Raw genomic sequence first — 16,136 nt, forward strand, 5'->3', positions numbered from 1 at the left:
ATGAAGGACCGATTGGAGCAACTCAAAGCGGTAAGTGTCGGGATGTTGCATTTGGAGTGTTAATGTTAGTGACACCTTTTCCTGAGCGAGACAGATGTTTTGTATTCCAATTATTTGGTCTGTTGTTCAACAACATCGGTACTTATTCGATGCAAGCTGATAGTACTCTACGGCATTTGAAGCCCCAATGCATTTTGATACGATGACATAACTACATCCTCGGAGATAATCAGCCTCAATTTAATCAAAGAGGATTGATTCGCAATTACATAGAGAATAATGGTCCCGGGAGGTTCGTTTTGTCGGTGTGTCTCTTGGGGGCATGATGACACCCAGGACAATTGCAACTACGGTAGGGGTTAAAACAAGGTAACGGGTGACAACAAGTCTGTGTCGTCCCTCGCGCGATATCCATATTTAACGGGAAATATGGCATAGCAGTGCCCACGTCATCAGTTAATTATTATTTTAGGCAGGTAGGCCTGACAATACAAGTGGACTCATGCCATCGCCACCTTGGACAATTACAACTTTACTAATGTTGTAGTAGGCTACCCTCGTTGTTTCAGTGTATTTTTCAATGGATTCGTTTACACCACCCAGGCTACTCAAGCTGATCGCTTGTTGGCCGAGTTTCCAATATACAATTGAACCAGGATGTATAGATCTGTTGTTCTGTTGTAAAGTGGTTCATGTGGGGTGAGGCTCCCGTTCTGATCCAGCGCAGCAGCGTCAGGATGTGTTGCCATGGCCACCTTTTACTTGTTGGCCAAATATTTGCAATGTTTAAGTTAGTTTGTCAGCGCTGTCCACAAGCATTGTTATCTTACAGGCAGCTGCAGTTGGTGTCCCTCAGGATAAGGAAAGCAAAATGGAAATGCACGCATGGTCCATTAGTTATTTGTTTACAATTGAACTTGTTGAACAACCATTTACATAATATCTGCAAGCCATTATGCTGGTGGTTTAGCTCTCTCTCTCTCTCTCCCTCTCTCTCTCTCCCCCCCCCCCCTCTCCCTCTAATGTTTAACTTGCTGGTGGGGTTGTATTGTTGAAATGCATGCTCATGTCAGGTGCATGATCAGGTCAGCTGACAGATGCTGTAGACTAGGGAACAGTCTGAAACAGGAAGCCACAGTCCAGTCTCCACACCCAACAGGTCAGTCAACAGGTCAGTCTCAGGCACGCAGTGTTCTGTACCAAACTCTCTAATCGGACTGCCGAGAAACCACTGTCTGTACAGAGACAGATTGCATTATACTGATACAGGACTGAATATGTAGAAGACGTGCCAACTGTCAAGAAAGAAGGAGTATCTCCATCACTCCACATTTAAGTGCAGTCTCTCACAGTATCCTTCCACAGAACTAACCCCCAGTGCAGTGAGTGTCATACTGTTGCACAGTACATTAGAAATGGCTTTGGAATTGCATAGCACTAATGATGTTGAGTAATTCCATATGCCATACAATTACCAAACGACTACAAACCCCATGCTAATACAAGTGTGACTAATGTGGGATCATGTGTTTAATGCAATCTCTCACAGTCGTAGAGGTCAGCAGTGGGAGAGGAAAAGTCTTTATCGTAAATCAGTTAATCGTTAATCACACAGTGTCTCACATTATTTCTTTCTATCTGTGATGGAATTCAGTCATATTTTACAGGACTGAATCTATCATATGAAAAATGAAAATAAAAAATGTAATAGTGTCAGGAAGAGTGGGATGAAGCACTGTGAAGATTTTATGAAAAGAGCCAATGAAAAGACACCATTAAGGAGGACCCTAGAGTCCAATCACATGCCTTAAGAATCAGTGAAGCACCACCATTGGCCCAATCCCATTTCTTATTTTTACCCCTCCACCTCGTTTTCGAGTGCCCCTCACTTTTTTGACTTGCCCCTTGGAACAGAGTTACAAGGAGTAGTGGTTGAAATAACCTTGTTAGTGGTTGAAATAACCTTGGTAACGCAGGTAGCTAAGAGGTTAGAGTGGCCGGCTAGTAATTGGAAGGTCGCTGGTTCGATCCCCACCTCAGGAGGGAGCTGCATGTGAGCTGGTGACTGGAGGGTTGCTGGCATCATATCTAAGGTGTTGACCACTGCCATTGTGCCCTTGAGCAAGGCACTTAACCCCTAATTGCTCCAGGCTGACCCTGTGCCTCGAGCAAAAAAATAATTTTGTTGACTGCAATGACAAAAAGGTTGAATCTAATAAAAATCTTCCCTTATGAAATGGGATGACCCTTCAAGACCCTGATACACCATCAGTAGTATCATAGAAAAGAATGGACGTTTGTGGTTCGTTCACAACATTATATTATATGTTTCAAGCTATCAATCGATCGAACAAGTCATCAGATAAAAAACAACAATGCTTCATTACCAGGCCACTTCATGACAGAATAGTGGTGCTCTGTAGGCTAGCAACCCGTGCTCCTACCCTGCCAGTCTGCACTGATATTAGAGGATCATCGGTAACAAGTGCAGCAACTTCGCTTCTGGACTTTAGTTAAATTCTGGGCGTCATATGCCATCAAAGGGGGGAAATGCGACATGGAAATATGTCAAAATGCAGGACTGTCATGCACAAATCAGCCTTAAAACAATGTTGTAACGTTAACTACCTAGCTAGAGACATCAGCATACTAGCAATGTTTTGTTGTGCTTGTCTATAATACATTGAAATGACATTAAATTATAGATAATAGGATGGTTATCATAATTTGAAAATCTTTACTACCGAAGAAAATACATTACATTTGTGTTTTTCTTTTGTTGCTTGTGCATTCACCACTATCTTGCCGATGATTCGCAAGGCATTCTGGGAGATTTTAGCATAACACTCGATTTTGCGTGTGCCTCTGAAGAAACTCAGTTTGGAGGGCCATGTAGCTCGACCTCTTCGCCCTACCCCTCTATCCCAACAACCCCACCCCTAACTTGCAAAATGGAGGGGTAGGGCTAAATTGTACAGGGGCAAGGGATTGTCCCGTTGAGGAGAATGTGGCTGGACGTAAATGTCTTGAGGTTGCACAGCAGAGAGGTATTATCTAATCTCAATAGCAGGTGAAGCGAAGTGAAGTCATAATAGTCACAAGATGACTGAGGTTTATGGGGCCAGTCATGAAAGTTTCCTAACAGACAGATGACTAAAGGGAGACACTGAAACCTTCATACCCCGTGGTTTCAGTGTCAAACTGACACAACTCGTTCTCAATGCGTTCTCTCTTTCTCTCTTTCACTCATTTCATTCCCTCTGTCCCTCATTTTTGCTGAATGAGTGAGACTTAGAGCACAGGAAGGAAATTGTGCTTTGACTAGTCTTATCTCACTACTGCAGCTGTGTGTGTGTGTGCGCGTGTGTCTGTCTAAGTGTTTTCATTAGAATTGTAAGATTCATACATTGCTATTCAAAGTGGAGAAGAGGAGGTTGACACTGAGCACTAAATATGACCATGTAGGTATAGTGATTTTTTCTGTCAACATCAAATGTCTACTCCAGCTATATACAGTATATGGTTTCAAAAGTGACTATATTTGATTGCTTTTCAGGAGATGAAGCCCCAGGTTTTCATGTGGGCCCTGTAAGTTAGTTGTACAGTTACAGGAGAATCAGCTGACTCAGGACAGTGTTGGATCTCAGCTGATGGGTGTGTGAGGTGGAGGAGGGAGGAGGGAGGAGAGGAGTGGAGGGGAGGGAACAGAGAGAAGGAGAGAATGAACACGTTGCTCTATGTCTCCTTGTCTTGACTTTGTTTTCTGTTGTTTGACCAAGAAAGTAAACTACTCCGACTTTGGACTACCGTAGCCCTGTAAGACATAAACGGTAACATCGTAACAACAGTAAACTGTTGTAACTGTTGAACAGTGCATGCATTACAATGAGCCTGTCCTCTGCTTTCTACCTCCACCAGCCTCCATTGCTAAGCATATGTATTGCCCTGAAAGTAATACAAGAGTGAAGCATTTTTTCTATCAAACAATGACTGAGGTTAAAGTAGAATAGATTTTCACAGCTTTTATTGGGTTCATATTTGTGTACTGGTTTCACCCTTTAAAGTGGCTGATGATTAGGGTTATTATGTATATCTTTACTAGGGTTTCTGGTTAGTCAGGTGTGTTCTGACACATCATTTGTGTAGGCATAAGAGAGTTGTCAATGTCTAGTATTGATTCTAGGCGTTATGTTTGCCTTTGGAGTCTACTATTATGTCTGTCAACATGAGGACCAAAGAGATGTCAATGAAGGTCAAAGAGAAGCCAATATTAGGCTGAGCATTCAGATAAAAAACTAGCAGAAACATACCCAAAACCTTAAGGCCAATGCACACAGCCCCGATTTTGTCGCACCTCTGAATTCGATTCCATTGTTTTGAATGAGACAATGCACACGGCGTGCAATGCGATTTTATCGCACGACAACATTCGATTCTCCATTCACACCAATTGAAATAATTCAAAGAATTGAGAATCGAATGTTGTCGTGCGACAAAATCGCACGCTGTGTGCATTGGGCTTAGGCTTGCCCAAATCAACAGTTTGGAACTAAGCCTAATTTAAAAGAGAGACAAAAAGAACTGGCGAGCTTATATCAAACAGCCTGGTAGGCCAAGGAAGACTTGTACAGTGGATGACTGAAAAATGTTCCCCAAAACAACTGTCCCACAAATCAGGAACAAGGATGCAAGCGTGAATATGTCAGAGACTACCGTTTGCAGGATCCATCCCCAGCCGAGGGGTTGTTGTGGTTCGGGGGCCTGTATAGCTGCCACTAGAACTGGCTCACGTCGTAATAATCGATGTAACTATCTACAGAAACATCATGTCTGCTCGATTGCAAGTAAATGCCCTCCGGATGAATTTGAAGGCGCTTTATCATTCAGTAAGACAATGGCCCAAATGATACTACAACTAGGGAGCTTTTCAGAGTGTAAAAAGTGGAAAGTTCATGCATTTCATTTCTGGATGATAATGGCTACATAATGGCTACAGAACAGGGCTGGCAGCTCATCACTACAGAATATGCCCAGCGGCTGGTGGAGTCAATGGGTCGCAGACTTCAGCCATTGTTATTGCATACAAAGGATTGTCGACCACATTTTGGTGTCCTGAAATAGGGGGGGGACTATGTATAAAAAGTGTCAATTCAAAGTGGTGACACCCATATGCTACGTATTGTAATTTTGTCATTAATACCGTCAAATAAAAGCTGATCATCTATAACTTTAACCTCCTAGTAATCGTTTGATTTCAAATCCCAACTTTTGGATTATAGAGCCTCCCTGCATGCCTGCCCTATAAAACGATAAGGGGGGGCTTGAGATAATCTTAATCATCTCCCAAACTCGGTTATGTAATGGCTAATACCCTCCTCCCCATCCCAATAGGGCACTCTTTATCCAGTGACCCTCCCATTCTCTCCCTCTCCAATTCTTTCTCTCTGTTTTCACCCCTCCTCCTTTTGTCTCTACCGTTCCAGCTGACAATACAGCCCAGTATTCTGTCTGTTTACCCCTTTATCTGACATTTATCTGACGTTTATTTAAGAAGGAGAGGTCAACTAAGAACTGGTTCTCCTCCTTAGCTTTGCCCTCGCCCTTCATAGTGCAAATATCAGCACGGGGTGGGTGGGTGGGTGGGTGGGTGGGTGTGTGTGTGTGCGTGTGCCACACTCAGCACCGATACACCATGTTGTGTGTGTGTGTGTGTGTTAGTGTACTGATGCCAGTTTCTGTTCATTTCAGACATGTGACGTTGACGACGAGGATGTGGAGATCGCTGTGGACAACGCAGCGTTCATGGACGAGTTCTTCTGCCAGGTGGGTGTGTGTGAATGTGTGTGAGTTTATTTTTTCTATTGACGTACTGTGTGTGTGTGTGTGTGTGTGTGTGCGAGCATAAATGCATATGTACATAACTCTCTCTCTCTCTGTGGTTCAGATTGAGGACATCCGGAACAGTATTGATAAGATTGATGAGAATGTGGCTGAAGTCAAGAAGCTCTACTCACTCATCCTGTCTGCCCCCACGTCAGAACAGAGTAAATACTGCCTATGCCGTCTCTCTCTCTCTCTCTCTCTCTCTCTCTCTCTCTCTCTCTCTCTCCCCCCCACACCTCCCTTTCTACCTATCTCTCCTTCTCTAGATTTCTTCATCTCTCTCATTTCACCTCCATCTCTTATCTCTTTTCTTCTACTGTGTATGACTCTTCTGCGTCTCCTCCTCACCCTCCACCTTAGCTTCTCTTGTTCTCTCAGTGTATTATCTCCTTCACTGCTTTCCCCACAGAAACACAGGATGAGTTGGAGGCTATCACCACCGACATCAAGAAGATGGCCAACAACGCCCGCAACAAACTCAAGAGTGAGTCAAACTCCCCACAGGACGGGACAGAAACTGAGTGAATGCTCATTGGCTAATAGTGATTTTACTGAATAGTTACTGGTTGATGAATCATGGTTAATCAGGCATGTTGATTGGTTCTCAGCCATCGAGAGGAATCTGGAGTCTGAGGAGGAGGAGAGAGTGTCAGCTGACATGCGGATACGTAAATCACAGGTCAGAGTTCATCTCCCCTCACCCTTTAACCAGATCTTAAGCCAGCAGTCCGGTTTGAGCCAACAGTCCAGTATAGTCTTATTGGCCAGGCCCTAAAGAGCCCCATGTAAGATCTAGCTGTCCAACACCACAGTGTAGCAGGATTGTAATGCAGTGTAATGCACTTAGTACAAGGTTTCCCTAACTGGGATCCAACAGGGGTACAATCCTACCTAACGTAGTCGGTCGACAACTCGGCATTGTTGGACCACGACACACTATTTCCCTCAACACTGAGCCTGCCGCCCAAATGTAAGCCTGTCAGTAGGGTCAGCATTGCTCCACGTGACCCCCCCCCCCCATCGTCTGTTTCCTGTTTGCCCTCCTCCCAGCATGCCGTGCTGTCCAGGAAGTTTGTGGACGTCATGACCAAGTACAACGAGGCTCAGGTGGACTTCAGGGAGAGGAGTAAAGGACGCATCCAGAGACAGCTGGAGATCAGTGAGTTGCATGCACGGACGCCACGCACACACACACACACGCACGCACGCACGCACGCACGCACGCACAAACACACACACACACACACACACACACACACACTCGCACACACACACACACACACACACACACACACACACACTCGCACACGCACACACACACTTACACACTTACACACACGCACGCACACTCGCACACTTACACACACATTTATGAATGAATGAATGAATGGTCTTTATTGTCATTGCTACAGTACAGGTACCAAACAACGAAATTTAGGAGGGGTGGCTCCCCTGGTGTTAGGAAAGAAAAATAAAAAATAAAAAAAAATAAAACTTTAAAATCTAGGGTTGTCATATTGCACATAGTGTTATTGCACATTTATTTAAAGTGTCGCAGTTTGCAGGCTTGAAATGTACATATTTGTGCCTCAGCACTCCACCTGATTTTTTCAGTCCAGCAGCTGCCATCAATCCGTCGGACGGCACACACACACACACACACATGCACACACACATGCACACACTTGCACACACACACACACACACACACATTTACACACACACATGCACACACACACGCACACACTTGCACACACACTCACACTCACACGCACACACACACACACACACACACACACACACACACACACACACACACACACACACACACACACACACACTGTATGACATGTTTCAATTTTCTTCCCCTCTCCAGCTGGTAAAGCAACAACAGATGAGGAGCTTGAGGAGATGTTAGAGAGTGGAAACTCAGCTGTCTTCGCGGCAGGGGTAAGTGTGCGTGTGTGCGTGCTTGTTTTGTCTGTCTGTATATACAGGGTTCCCACGGGTCCTTGACATCCTTGAAAGTTTGTGAATTTGAGAAAAAGAAATCAAGGTCTTAAAAGATTTAGAAAATAGACATGGGTTATTGAAAGTGCTTGAATTCCCCTCTCTCTCTAAAAGAAATCTATTATTCAATTTGTTTTTTTACATTATAGTAGATAAGTCTCTGTATTGCTTAACTTAACACATTAACTTTACACATATTTCACAATATATTGTTTTGCTGTGCTGTGGTAGAGAAGGCAAGAGACCATCTAGTGTTCACACATTCAAGCCTCTCTTTTTAATTGTTGTCTGTGAGTGGATAGTTCCTATTATATAAACTCTCATCTAGATCTGTCTCAAACTATGCCGTGTTGGGTCCTTGAATTTGAGGGAATTGAGTCTTGAAAGTCATTGAAAGGTGCTTGAATGTGTTGTTTCAGAAGATGTGGAACCCCTGTATATATCTTGTGTGAGTGTGACCTCTGACCCTCTCCCTCCCCTGGGTAGATCGTGGACTCCGGCATCTCCAAGCAGGCTCTGAGTGAGATTGAGTCCCGGCACAAAGACATTGTGCGTTTGGAAAGCAGCATCAAGGAGCTGCACGACATGTTCGTTGACATCGCCATGCTGGTGGAGAGCCAGGTACACTTCCCTGCCTCAGTCATCCATCCCTCTATCCACTCATCCATCCCTCTATCCACTCATCTGTCCAACTATGCACTCATCCATCCATCCATCCATCCATCCAATCATTGGCCCCACATGTTTACCCTGCTGTGTTTAACTTTGTTTCTTTCCTGTTTCTCTCCTTCCCTCCCCTTTTTCCCCCCGTTTTCGTCTGTCTGTCTATCTTCCTGTGTCTCTCTCTTGTCTTTCTCTACCTTTTCCAGTCATTCCCTGGCCTTTGTCCACTTTTCCTGCCTTCCTCCTCTCTTCACACACTGGCGTGGGGCTCCCTTGATCTTTCTCTCCATCCGTACCTCCCCGTCACTCTCACCTTCTCATCACTCCGACATTTTGGAGAAAGTCCATGAGTTTAGTTAGTAAGTCACATCTATTCAACCACACACTGTAAACTAGTCACCACTGCTACATGTATGTCTCTGTAACCGCATGTATCTTGTTGGTTGTCCTATGCTTTCTGAGGGAAAGCCGTGTGTAAGGTAAGAGTCTTACGTTGTTCCTAAACTTTCATTCTTTCTTATGCTATGTTTTGTTGCTTCTCTTATGCAATCAGTTATGTTATAAAATCAATAATCCTGCTTTGTTGTTTTTGCTTGGTTCCTGTGTGTGTGTGTGTGTGTGTGTGTGTGTGTGTCTGTATCTGTGTGTGTTTGTGTTTGTGTGCGTGTCTGTGTGTGTGTGTTTTTCAGGGTGATATAGTCAACAATATAGAGAACCAGGTGTCCAAAGCTGTGGACCACATAACAGTGGCTAAGACAGAGACCAAAAAAGCCATCAGGTACCAGAGCAAAGCACGCAAGGTACTGTACTCCATCTTTACCCAAGCTACGCTCTGATGGTGGTCTTCTGCTCACTCTATCTCTACTCTACTCTATCCCCTTTACTGCAGTACAAAGTCTCTAGACAACATATAAAAACATTTCGGACACACACAGCAACGTTTTGGCATGCTTTCATATTTTAAAACCACACACACTATATAGTAGAGCGAACATGCACACTACTGGTCTCACACACACACACACACACACCACCGTAATACAATCTACATGTCTTCTGCTTTTCTTCTGCACTTCTTTTCTCCTCTTCTCTTTCTCTTTCGCTACTGCTCCACTCCCTCCCTCCTCCGCACATCGTTTTTCCTTCCGACGTCCCGCCCCCTTGTCAGGGCGGAATGATTGAGAGGATTGAGAACAACATGGACCAATCGGTGGGCTTCGTGGAGCGGGCGGTAGCTGACACGAAGAAAGCCGCCAAGTTTCAGCAGGAGGCCCGACGCGTGAGTGACCAGAGGAAGTCCCTAGCCCCGCCCCCTGCCTCTGATGCCCCGCCCCCTGCCTCTGATGCCCCGCCCCCTGCCTCTGACGACCCCCCTCCCAAGGATCCTACAACCCCTCCCACTCCTTCTGCCCAACAAACCCAGACCCCTCTTCCAGATCTCTACCCCCCAAGAGCTACAGACACACACACACACACACACACACACAACATTCGCACAAATACCACGCTTAAGTCTTTCTCTGGCTCTCTTCATTTTCTGTTCTCCCTCAAGCTGTATATAATTTCCTCTTTTCCAACTGCAGCTACAATAGCCTGCCATGTCATCTGATGCATGACTGTAGTTTGAATGTCATGATTTTTTTTAAACCAGTCTTATTTTACTCAAGAGGTTTTGTTTGTCTATGCGTGCGTGTGCTTATGTGAGACTATTTGAAAAGACATGTTATTTTGTTGTCGATGGCTTTACCCTGGAAAATGAGAGGTAAAATTAGGAAAATGAGTGGTAAAAGGAGTGGAGTAGACATGACTGTCCTGCATAGTGGGCAGGTAGTAGTAAAGGTTCTCCTTTGCCACAACAAAGGAGTGGACACAGTGTTGTTCCATTCGCAAAGTTGTTGTGATGTCAGACGCGTCTTCGTTCATCGTAAATGTTCATGAAAAAATGGTCCTAACAGAGTCCACTTGTTCTAACCCTACAGAAAATTATGATGATAGCTGTGGCTGTGCTAGTCTTGCTGGCCATCATAGCTCTGATTGTGGGCTTGGCATTAGGCCTGAGGTAACAGTTGTGTAAAAGGGTGAGTAACATTGGGAGTGCAACAGGGTGCTTTTGGAGCTTTGGCTCGACGTTCTAAGGGTGCGAGGGTTAGTGTGTGTGTTGGTGATTTTTCCCTCTTTTGGGCTTTTACAGGGTGTGTTTTTATTTTAATTTTATTTTTTAATCTTTGGGTGTGTTTACTTTTCTCTTGTGTGTCTGGGATTGCCCTTGACAGGAACACTGTGGAGGTGCACTTATGGCACTATCGTGCCCGGCTCGGGTCGGGTCAGCTCGCTTCGGCACGCTTCGGCACGCTTTTGAACAGTTCTGGGTATTGGCGCTTTTCCACTATACACAAGAGACCAGGAACGAGTAGGAGGAGTAGGAGGAGTAGGAGATAGTAGGCGGAGTTACGCGTCATAACAGCGCGCCATGGTGGTGACGTATATTTTCACGAGACACAACACAGCCACAACAATAGCAACATGGAGGAACTTGAAGCTATCGTATACTTTTTCCTCGGCATGTGGTATATTATTAACCGTGGTTTTTTGGAGAGAAAGAGAAAGAGAGAGAGAGGGAGAGAGAGAGGAAGCTATGTACACATAATAAAGTCATGTTTTTTGAACCCTTAAAACCACTGCCTTCACTTGTCTGCTTTATGAACTGTATGAGCATATGAGATGGCTACTGCCTGATCGATGTCGACACTGCTCGTAGTGAATATAAGCACTTGACGCATGTTGAACTCCTGGTTCATAGCCGGTGTTATTAACGGGCAAAGACGGTGCCCGGAGGCACCCTTTGCGGGTTAATAACTGTGGTTTACCGTGGGTTACGGTAAAAATTCAAACGTGTCCCAAGAGGGGAGAGGACAGGGAATCTAGAACCATTTGAATGGTGTCGATACGACACTCTTATCACGGTCGACACAGCGCGGAGCGAATTCCCGGGTAGAAATTGTCTGTCCCCCCGCTGATATCCTCCATGACGTGCTGCTGCTTAGAGCAGCGGGTGAACTCCCGGTTCATTAAGTTTACGGTTAAAAGCATAACTTCTCGGGGTGTCAGCGCGGTGGTTAAGGGCTCAAAATGACCGTATACCGATGGTGAAGTTAGCAAAGGAGTATTGTGTTTGTACCACCTTCATAGCCGGTGTTATTCACGGGCAAAGACGGTTCCCGGAGGCACCCTTTGCAGGTTAATAACTATGATTTACCGTGGGTTAGGATAACAATTCAAACGTGTCCGGATAGGGGAGAGGACAGGGAATTTAAAACCATTTGAATGGTGTCGATACTACACTCCTATCACGGTCGACACAGCGCGGAGCGAATTCCCGGGTAGAACTATTCTCTCCCCCTGCTGTCAACGGGAGTTTCATCCAGCAGCAAGCGGTGCTGCGAGCAGCAGCGGGTGAACTCCCGGTTCATTGAGTTTACGGTTAAAAGCATATCTTCTCGGGGTGTCAGCGCGGTGGTTCAGGGCTCAAAATGACCGTATACCGATGGTGAAGTTAGCAAAGTAGTATTGTGTTTGTACCACCTTCATAGCCGGTGTTATTCACGGACATACACGGTGCCCGGAGGCACCCTTTGCGGGTTAATAACTGTGATTTACCGTGGGTTAGGATAACAATTCAAACGTGTCCGGATAGGGGAGAGGACAGGGAATCTGAAACCATTTGAATGGTGTCGATACTGCTATCACGGTCGACACCGACATTATTTATATATACAGCATATGGATGTTACCTGCCTGTTAACTGCCGCTTTCAGTTCTACAGGACATCGCCATAATAGCGATTTTTTGTTATGCTTGTTGTAAATAAAAGTTCTATGATGCATTGAAATGACATTAAACTAAGATAATACGATGGTTATCATATTTTTTCAAATCTTTATTAATACGTTATTACAGAAACAGTAAGTGACATTTTCCTAGAGCGAAATCTGTTGTGGTATTTAAAAATGGCGGTTAGTGATGACATCTATGAACATGGGATGACGATTTCCATTGACCAATCAACGGTGTGCAGCGTCACACGTCACACGCAGCCTGGCAAAAAAGTACCTTTCGGCCCTGTAGTTCCTGCTCTTGAAGGGTAGCTAAAAAAGTACCTTTCGGCCCGGTTCGGCTCGCTTCGGGCCAGCTCGGTTGGCAATGGAAAAAGGATAATAAACAGGGCTGACCCGGGTCGACCCGGGCTGGCACTGTAGTGGAAAAGCACCATTAGTTGGAGTGGTTCTTGTTTTTGCATTGTTTTGGTTCTTGTTTTGTCACTATTTGGGCTCTTGTCATCTTGTGTTCATGGTGGCCTTCTACAGTGATGAGTCACTGTGCTATGATGGGTGGGATCTTGGCTTTGCTGCCAGTCATGACTCATGTAAGCTCTGTACACTCTGTCTCAAAGGGCTCCATGGACCATGACATGACGTCGACCGCCCATCATGTGTCAAAGCTTCATTTCCTTCAGCAGTTCTTGTCTATGGTTTACCTCTTCATATGTTACCGTAAATACTGATATATTTGTTCTCCATTTTTCTCTCCCCCCTCTGTAGAAGATGATCATTATTGCTGTGGTATGTGCCGTGCTTGCCATCATCGTCGTTGCCATCATCCTATCAGAGGTTTTATAGAGGAGCCACGCCTCCATCTAGCCATCCTCCTCCTCCTCATCACTCCATCCTACCCTCTTCTAGCTGTTTAAGCCTCAAAGGGCGAGGAAGACTCAACAATTCACTCCTCTTGCACCCAGACACTCCCCCCCCCCCCCCCCCCCCCTCCCTCACTGTATATCTGACCAATAGAACAGGTTCAGCGGGTGTGATTGCCTGGTCAGAGCAGGCTGGTGTCCTCTCAGAGGTGGTTGAGTCTCTGATTGGTTTGGAGACCTAAAGAACTAAAGAGACCCACACACCTGTTATAATGGAAAAAGGGAGTCTTCGAAAATGTTTTAATGCCTCAAACAATGCCTTTCATTTCTATGAACTGTTTTTAAATGTATTTAATAATGTTAAGCTATTTAATTCCTTTTAATTTATCTTCAACCTGTCGAAAGGTATCAATCCCTTCATCCCCCATGACCCACGCCACCCCTGCCTGAAATGGCATGCCATTATGAGTGTGTAGAACTGCCTCCTTCCCCCAAGCAGGCAGAGGAATGGTGCGTTGTTTAGTGTACCTATGATTCTGATATTGAGGCGGAAGCCCAGTGGATCAGTCTGGATATAAAGGCTGTGATGTTCCTCATGGACCAGAGAGGTTGATGCCACTCAAACACTACCGTGTCTTCTTTTTTCTATTCGTCAAAGCGCACAAAGATTCTGATTGATTTCCACTATACTCTGTTCCCCTCATTATATACATCCTCTACAATCACAATGCCCTAATGTCCGCAAGTGGCAAATGACAAGACTATGAATGAGACATTGAGTGTCTGGGGAATTTTAAGCTGTTCTTAACGGCTGTTTTAAATGTAAGCTATGTTTCTATGTTTGCCATAATGTTATGGTGAAGGCCAAAGATTGTAATGAAGGAATAAAAGATTTTATGTTTTTTAATGGTTTGGTGGTGACTGTTTCATCTGCATGTGCATCTGCATCTAAGGCATTGTGTAGTTAGTTTTTTTTTCTGTTGTAAATTGTGCAGTGTGCAATATTGAGATGTGTGCCTGTGAACGAGTCATTCGTGAATGATGCATATATTTTCTCTTAAAGATAGTTGTTTACATTTGAGTCCTTTAGCGGATGCTCTTATCCAGAGCGACTTATTGTGAGTGAAACAAGTAAGTGAAACAACTGTCACAGTCATCATAGTCAAGTAACATTTTCTATAACAAGCAGTCAGTAGTGCTAGAGAAAGTTCAGTTCGATCATCAAGTAGTTTTCACACACACACACACACACACACACACACAAGCAAATTCACACTGATGCTCTCCCCGCCCCCCGTCGCCCCCCTCCCACCCCTGCTGACTGGTCGAACCTGTTTTCTCATTTGACTGTTCATCTCCAGTGAAAAAAAGTTCAACCATTTAGTTGAACGTTGTTTATTGTATTACAGATACCGGTATTTAGGATCCATGATGTCTTCAGATGATTAGGAACCAAATATATGATACTTCTTCATTTCATGTCTTCTGCTCTCTTTTACCACCTCTCATACTTCTCTTGCTCTTCTTTGAATCTGCAGAAAAAGATGATGATTACATTGTGCTGTGCGATTATTGGAATCGTTGGGTTCTCCTATCTGTACAGCTTCTTCTCGTAAAGGATTTGAACAGGTAAAGGCAAATTCAGCAAACGCAAATACATCAGAGCACCTCTATATCCATCCAGCACCGTTTAGATTATGGTACATATTATCCTTGCAGAAATATTTTTATTTTTTTTTGCTTTCAGAGTGAATTACCTGTTGGTTTTCCATGAGCCAGAAGATGTATGGCTGAAGTGCCCCTGTTAAGCACTCAATCCAAACTTAAAAGAACATCAAACCAGAGACCTCTCTTCTCCTTGTCCCCTTTCCTCTTGCTGTATGAATTGTAGGGAACATTGTTATAGTTATTAAATGTCTTTTAATTTAGATCACTGCTCTAATGTGTTCAGCAATTCAATTCACCAACTTTAATTTAGGACCTCGGACTAATCCTGATTTAGGATCTTGGACTTTTGAGAATCCAATGGACTACGTCGCCCCCTGGCCGTGAAAGGAGGACATAGTATTATTGGGATAAATGAATTGAATAGGTCATCAATGATTGAAATGTAAGCATAACAAAATATGTGTTATATCTGAGCAACAACATTCTAACTTCACAATATAGTCATAGCTGTGCTTTATGGTTAAAGTCCTCGATCTACTAATTCTTTAGCGTGTATTTGTTAGTTTCTTCATGTATGGTTGATGTGCTTGATGTTAATGTAATGTTGTCTCTATGCTTTGTCAGTCAGTATACGTACTGTACTGAAATGTGATGTAGGCCGTTGTCACTCATCCAGCGTGGTGTCAACCAAGTAAAGCCTGTTATGTAATAAAATATGTTGTGTTCTTGGTATTACTGTGCCTCTTGTCCATGGGATTCTCTTTATTGCCACCTCCACCCCCCAATTATGTTATTATGCCATTATAGCATGTGGTATCAGCGACTAGTAGCAACCATTGTCCGTTTATTATGTCCCGTTTTTCCTAATGCCATGGGATCTGTCCTAGGATATCTTCAGCTTTACTATGGTCCGATGTGATTGGTTTAGTGTGCCTTAGATCCTCCCCTTGCTGGCCTGACGATAGGCTTTCACGTTGACCCCATTTTAACACCCTAGCGAATAGGTGTTTGCCCATCTGATTGCCCTCTACGGCCATTGGCTACTTTGTCTCATTGACACCACGTGGGCGCGGTTTAAACGCCTCGTACTCACCCGCCCCTTTTGAAGAAGCATAATTTCTACCCAATCACAACGTTCTGTTGTTGATTAAGCAATTAAGTATGCGTAAATCGGGGGCGGGTCCTTCTCTCTCGGGTAGTGTTGTGTGTGTGTATGAGT

At 44.4% G+C, this 16,136-nt stretch overlaps 1 protein-coding gene across 1 annotated transcript; it reads left to right on the forward strand.

Moving 5' to 3' along the window:
• On the forward strand, window positions 1–14,865 carry stx3b (syntaxin 3b; the record flags this gene model as incomplete). The annotated part of the gene is made up of 11 exons (XM_080525438.1): window positions 1–30; window positions 5,749–5,823; window positions 5,945–6,044; window positions 6,293–6,367; window positions 6,492–6,562; window positions 6,934–7,042; window positions 7,760–7,833; window positions 8,380–8,514; window positions 9,246–9,356; window positions 9,725–9,835; window positions 14,788–14,865. 11 exons carry the CDS (start codon window positions 1–3, stop codon window positions 14,863–14,865), a joined length of 969 nt encoding a protein of 322 aa, XP_080381564.1.
• Window positions 14,866–16,136: the final 1,271 nt, after the last annotated feature.

This window comes from Nansenia antarctica, assembly GCF_963989245.1.
Source record: "Nansenia antarctica genome assembly, chromosome: 3".
Classification (NCBI taxonomy): Eukaryota; Metazoa; Chordata; class Actinopteri; order Argentiniformes; family Microstomatidae; genus Nansenia; species Nansenia antarctica.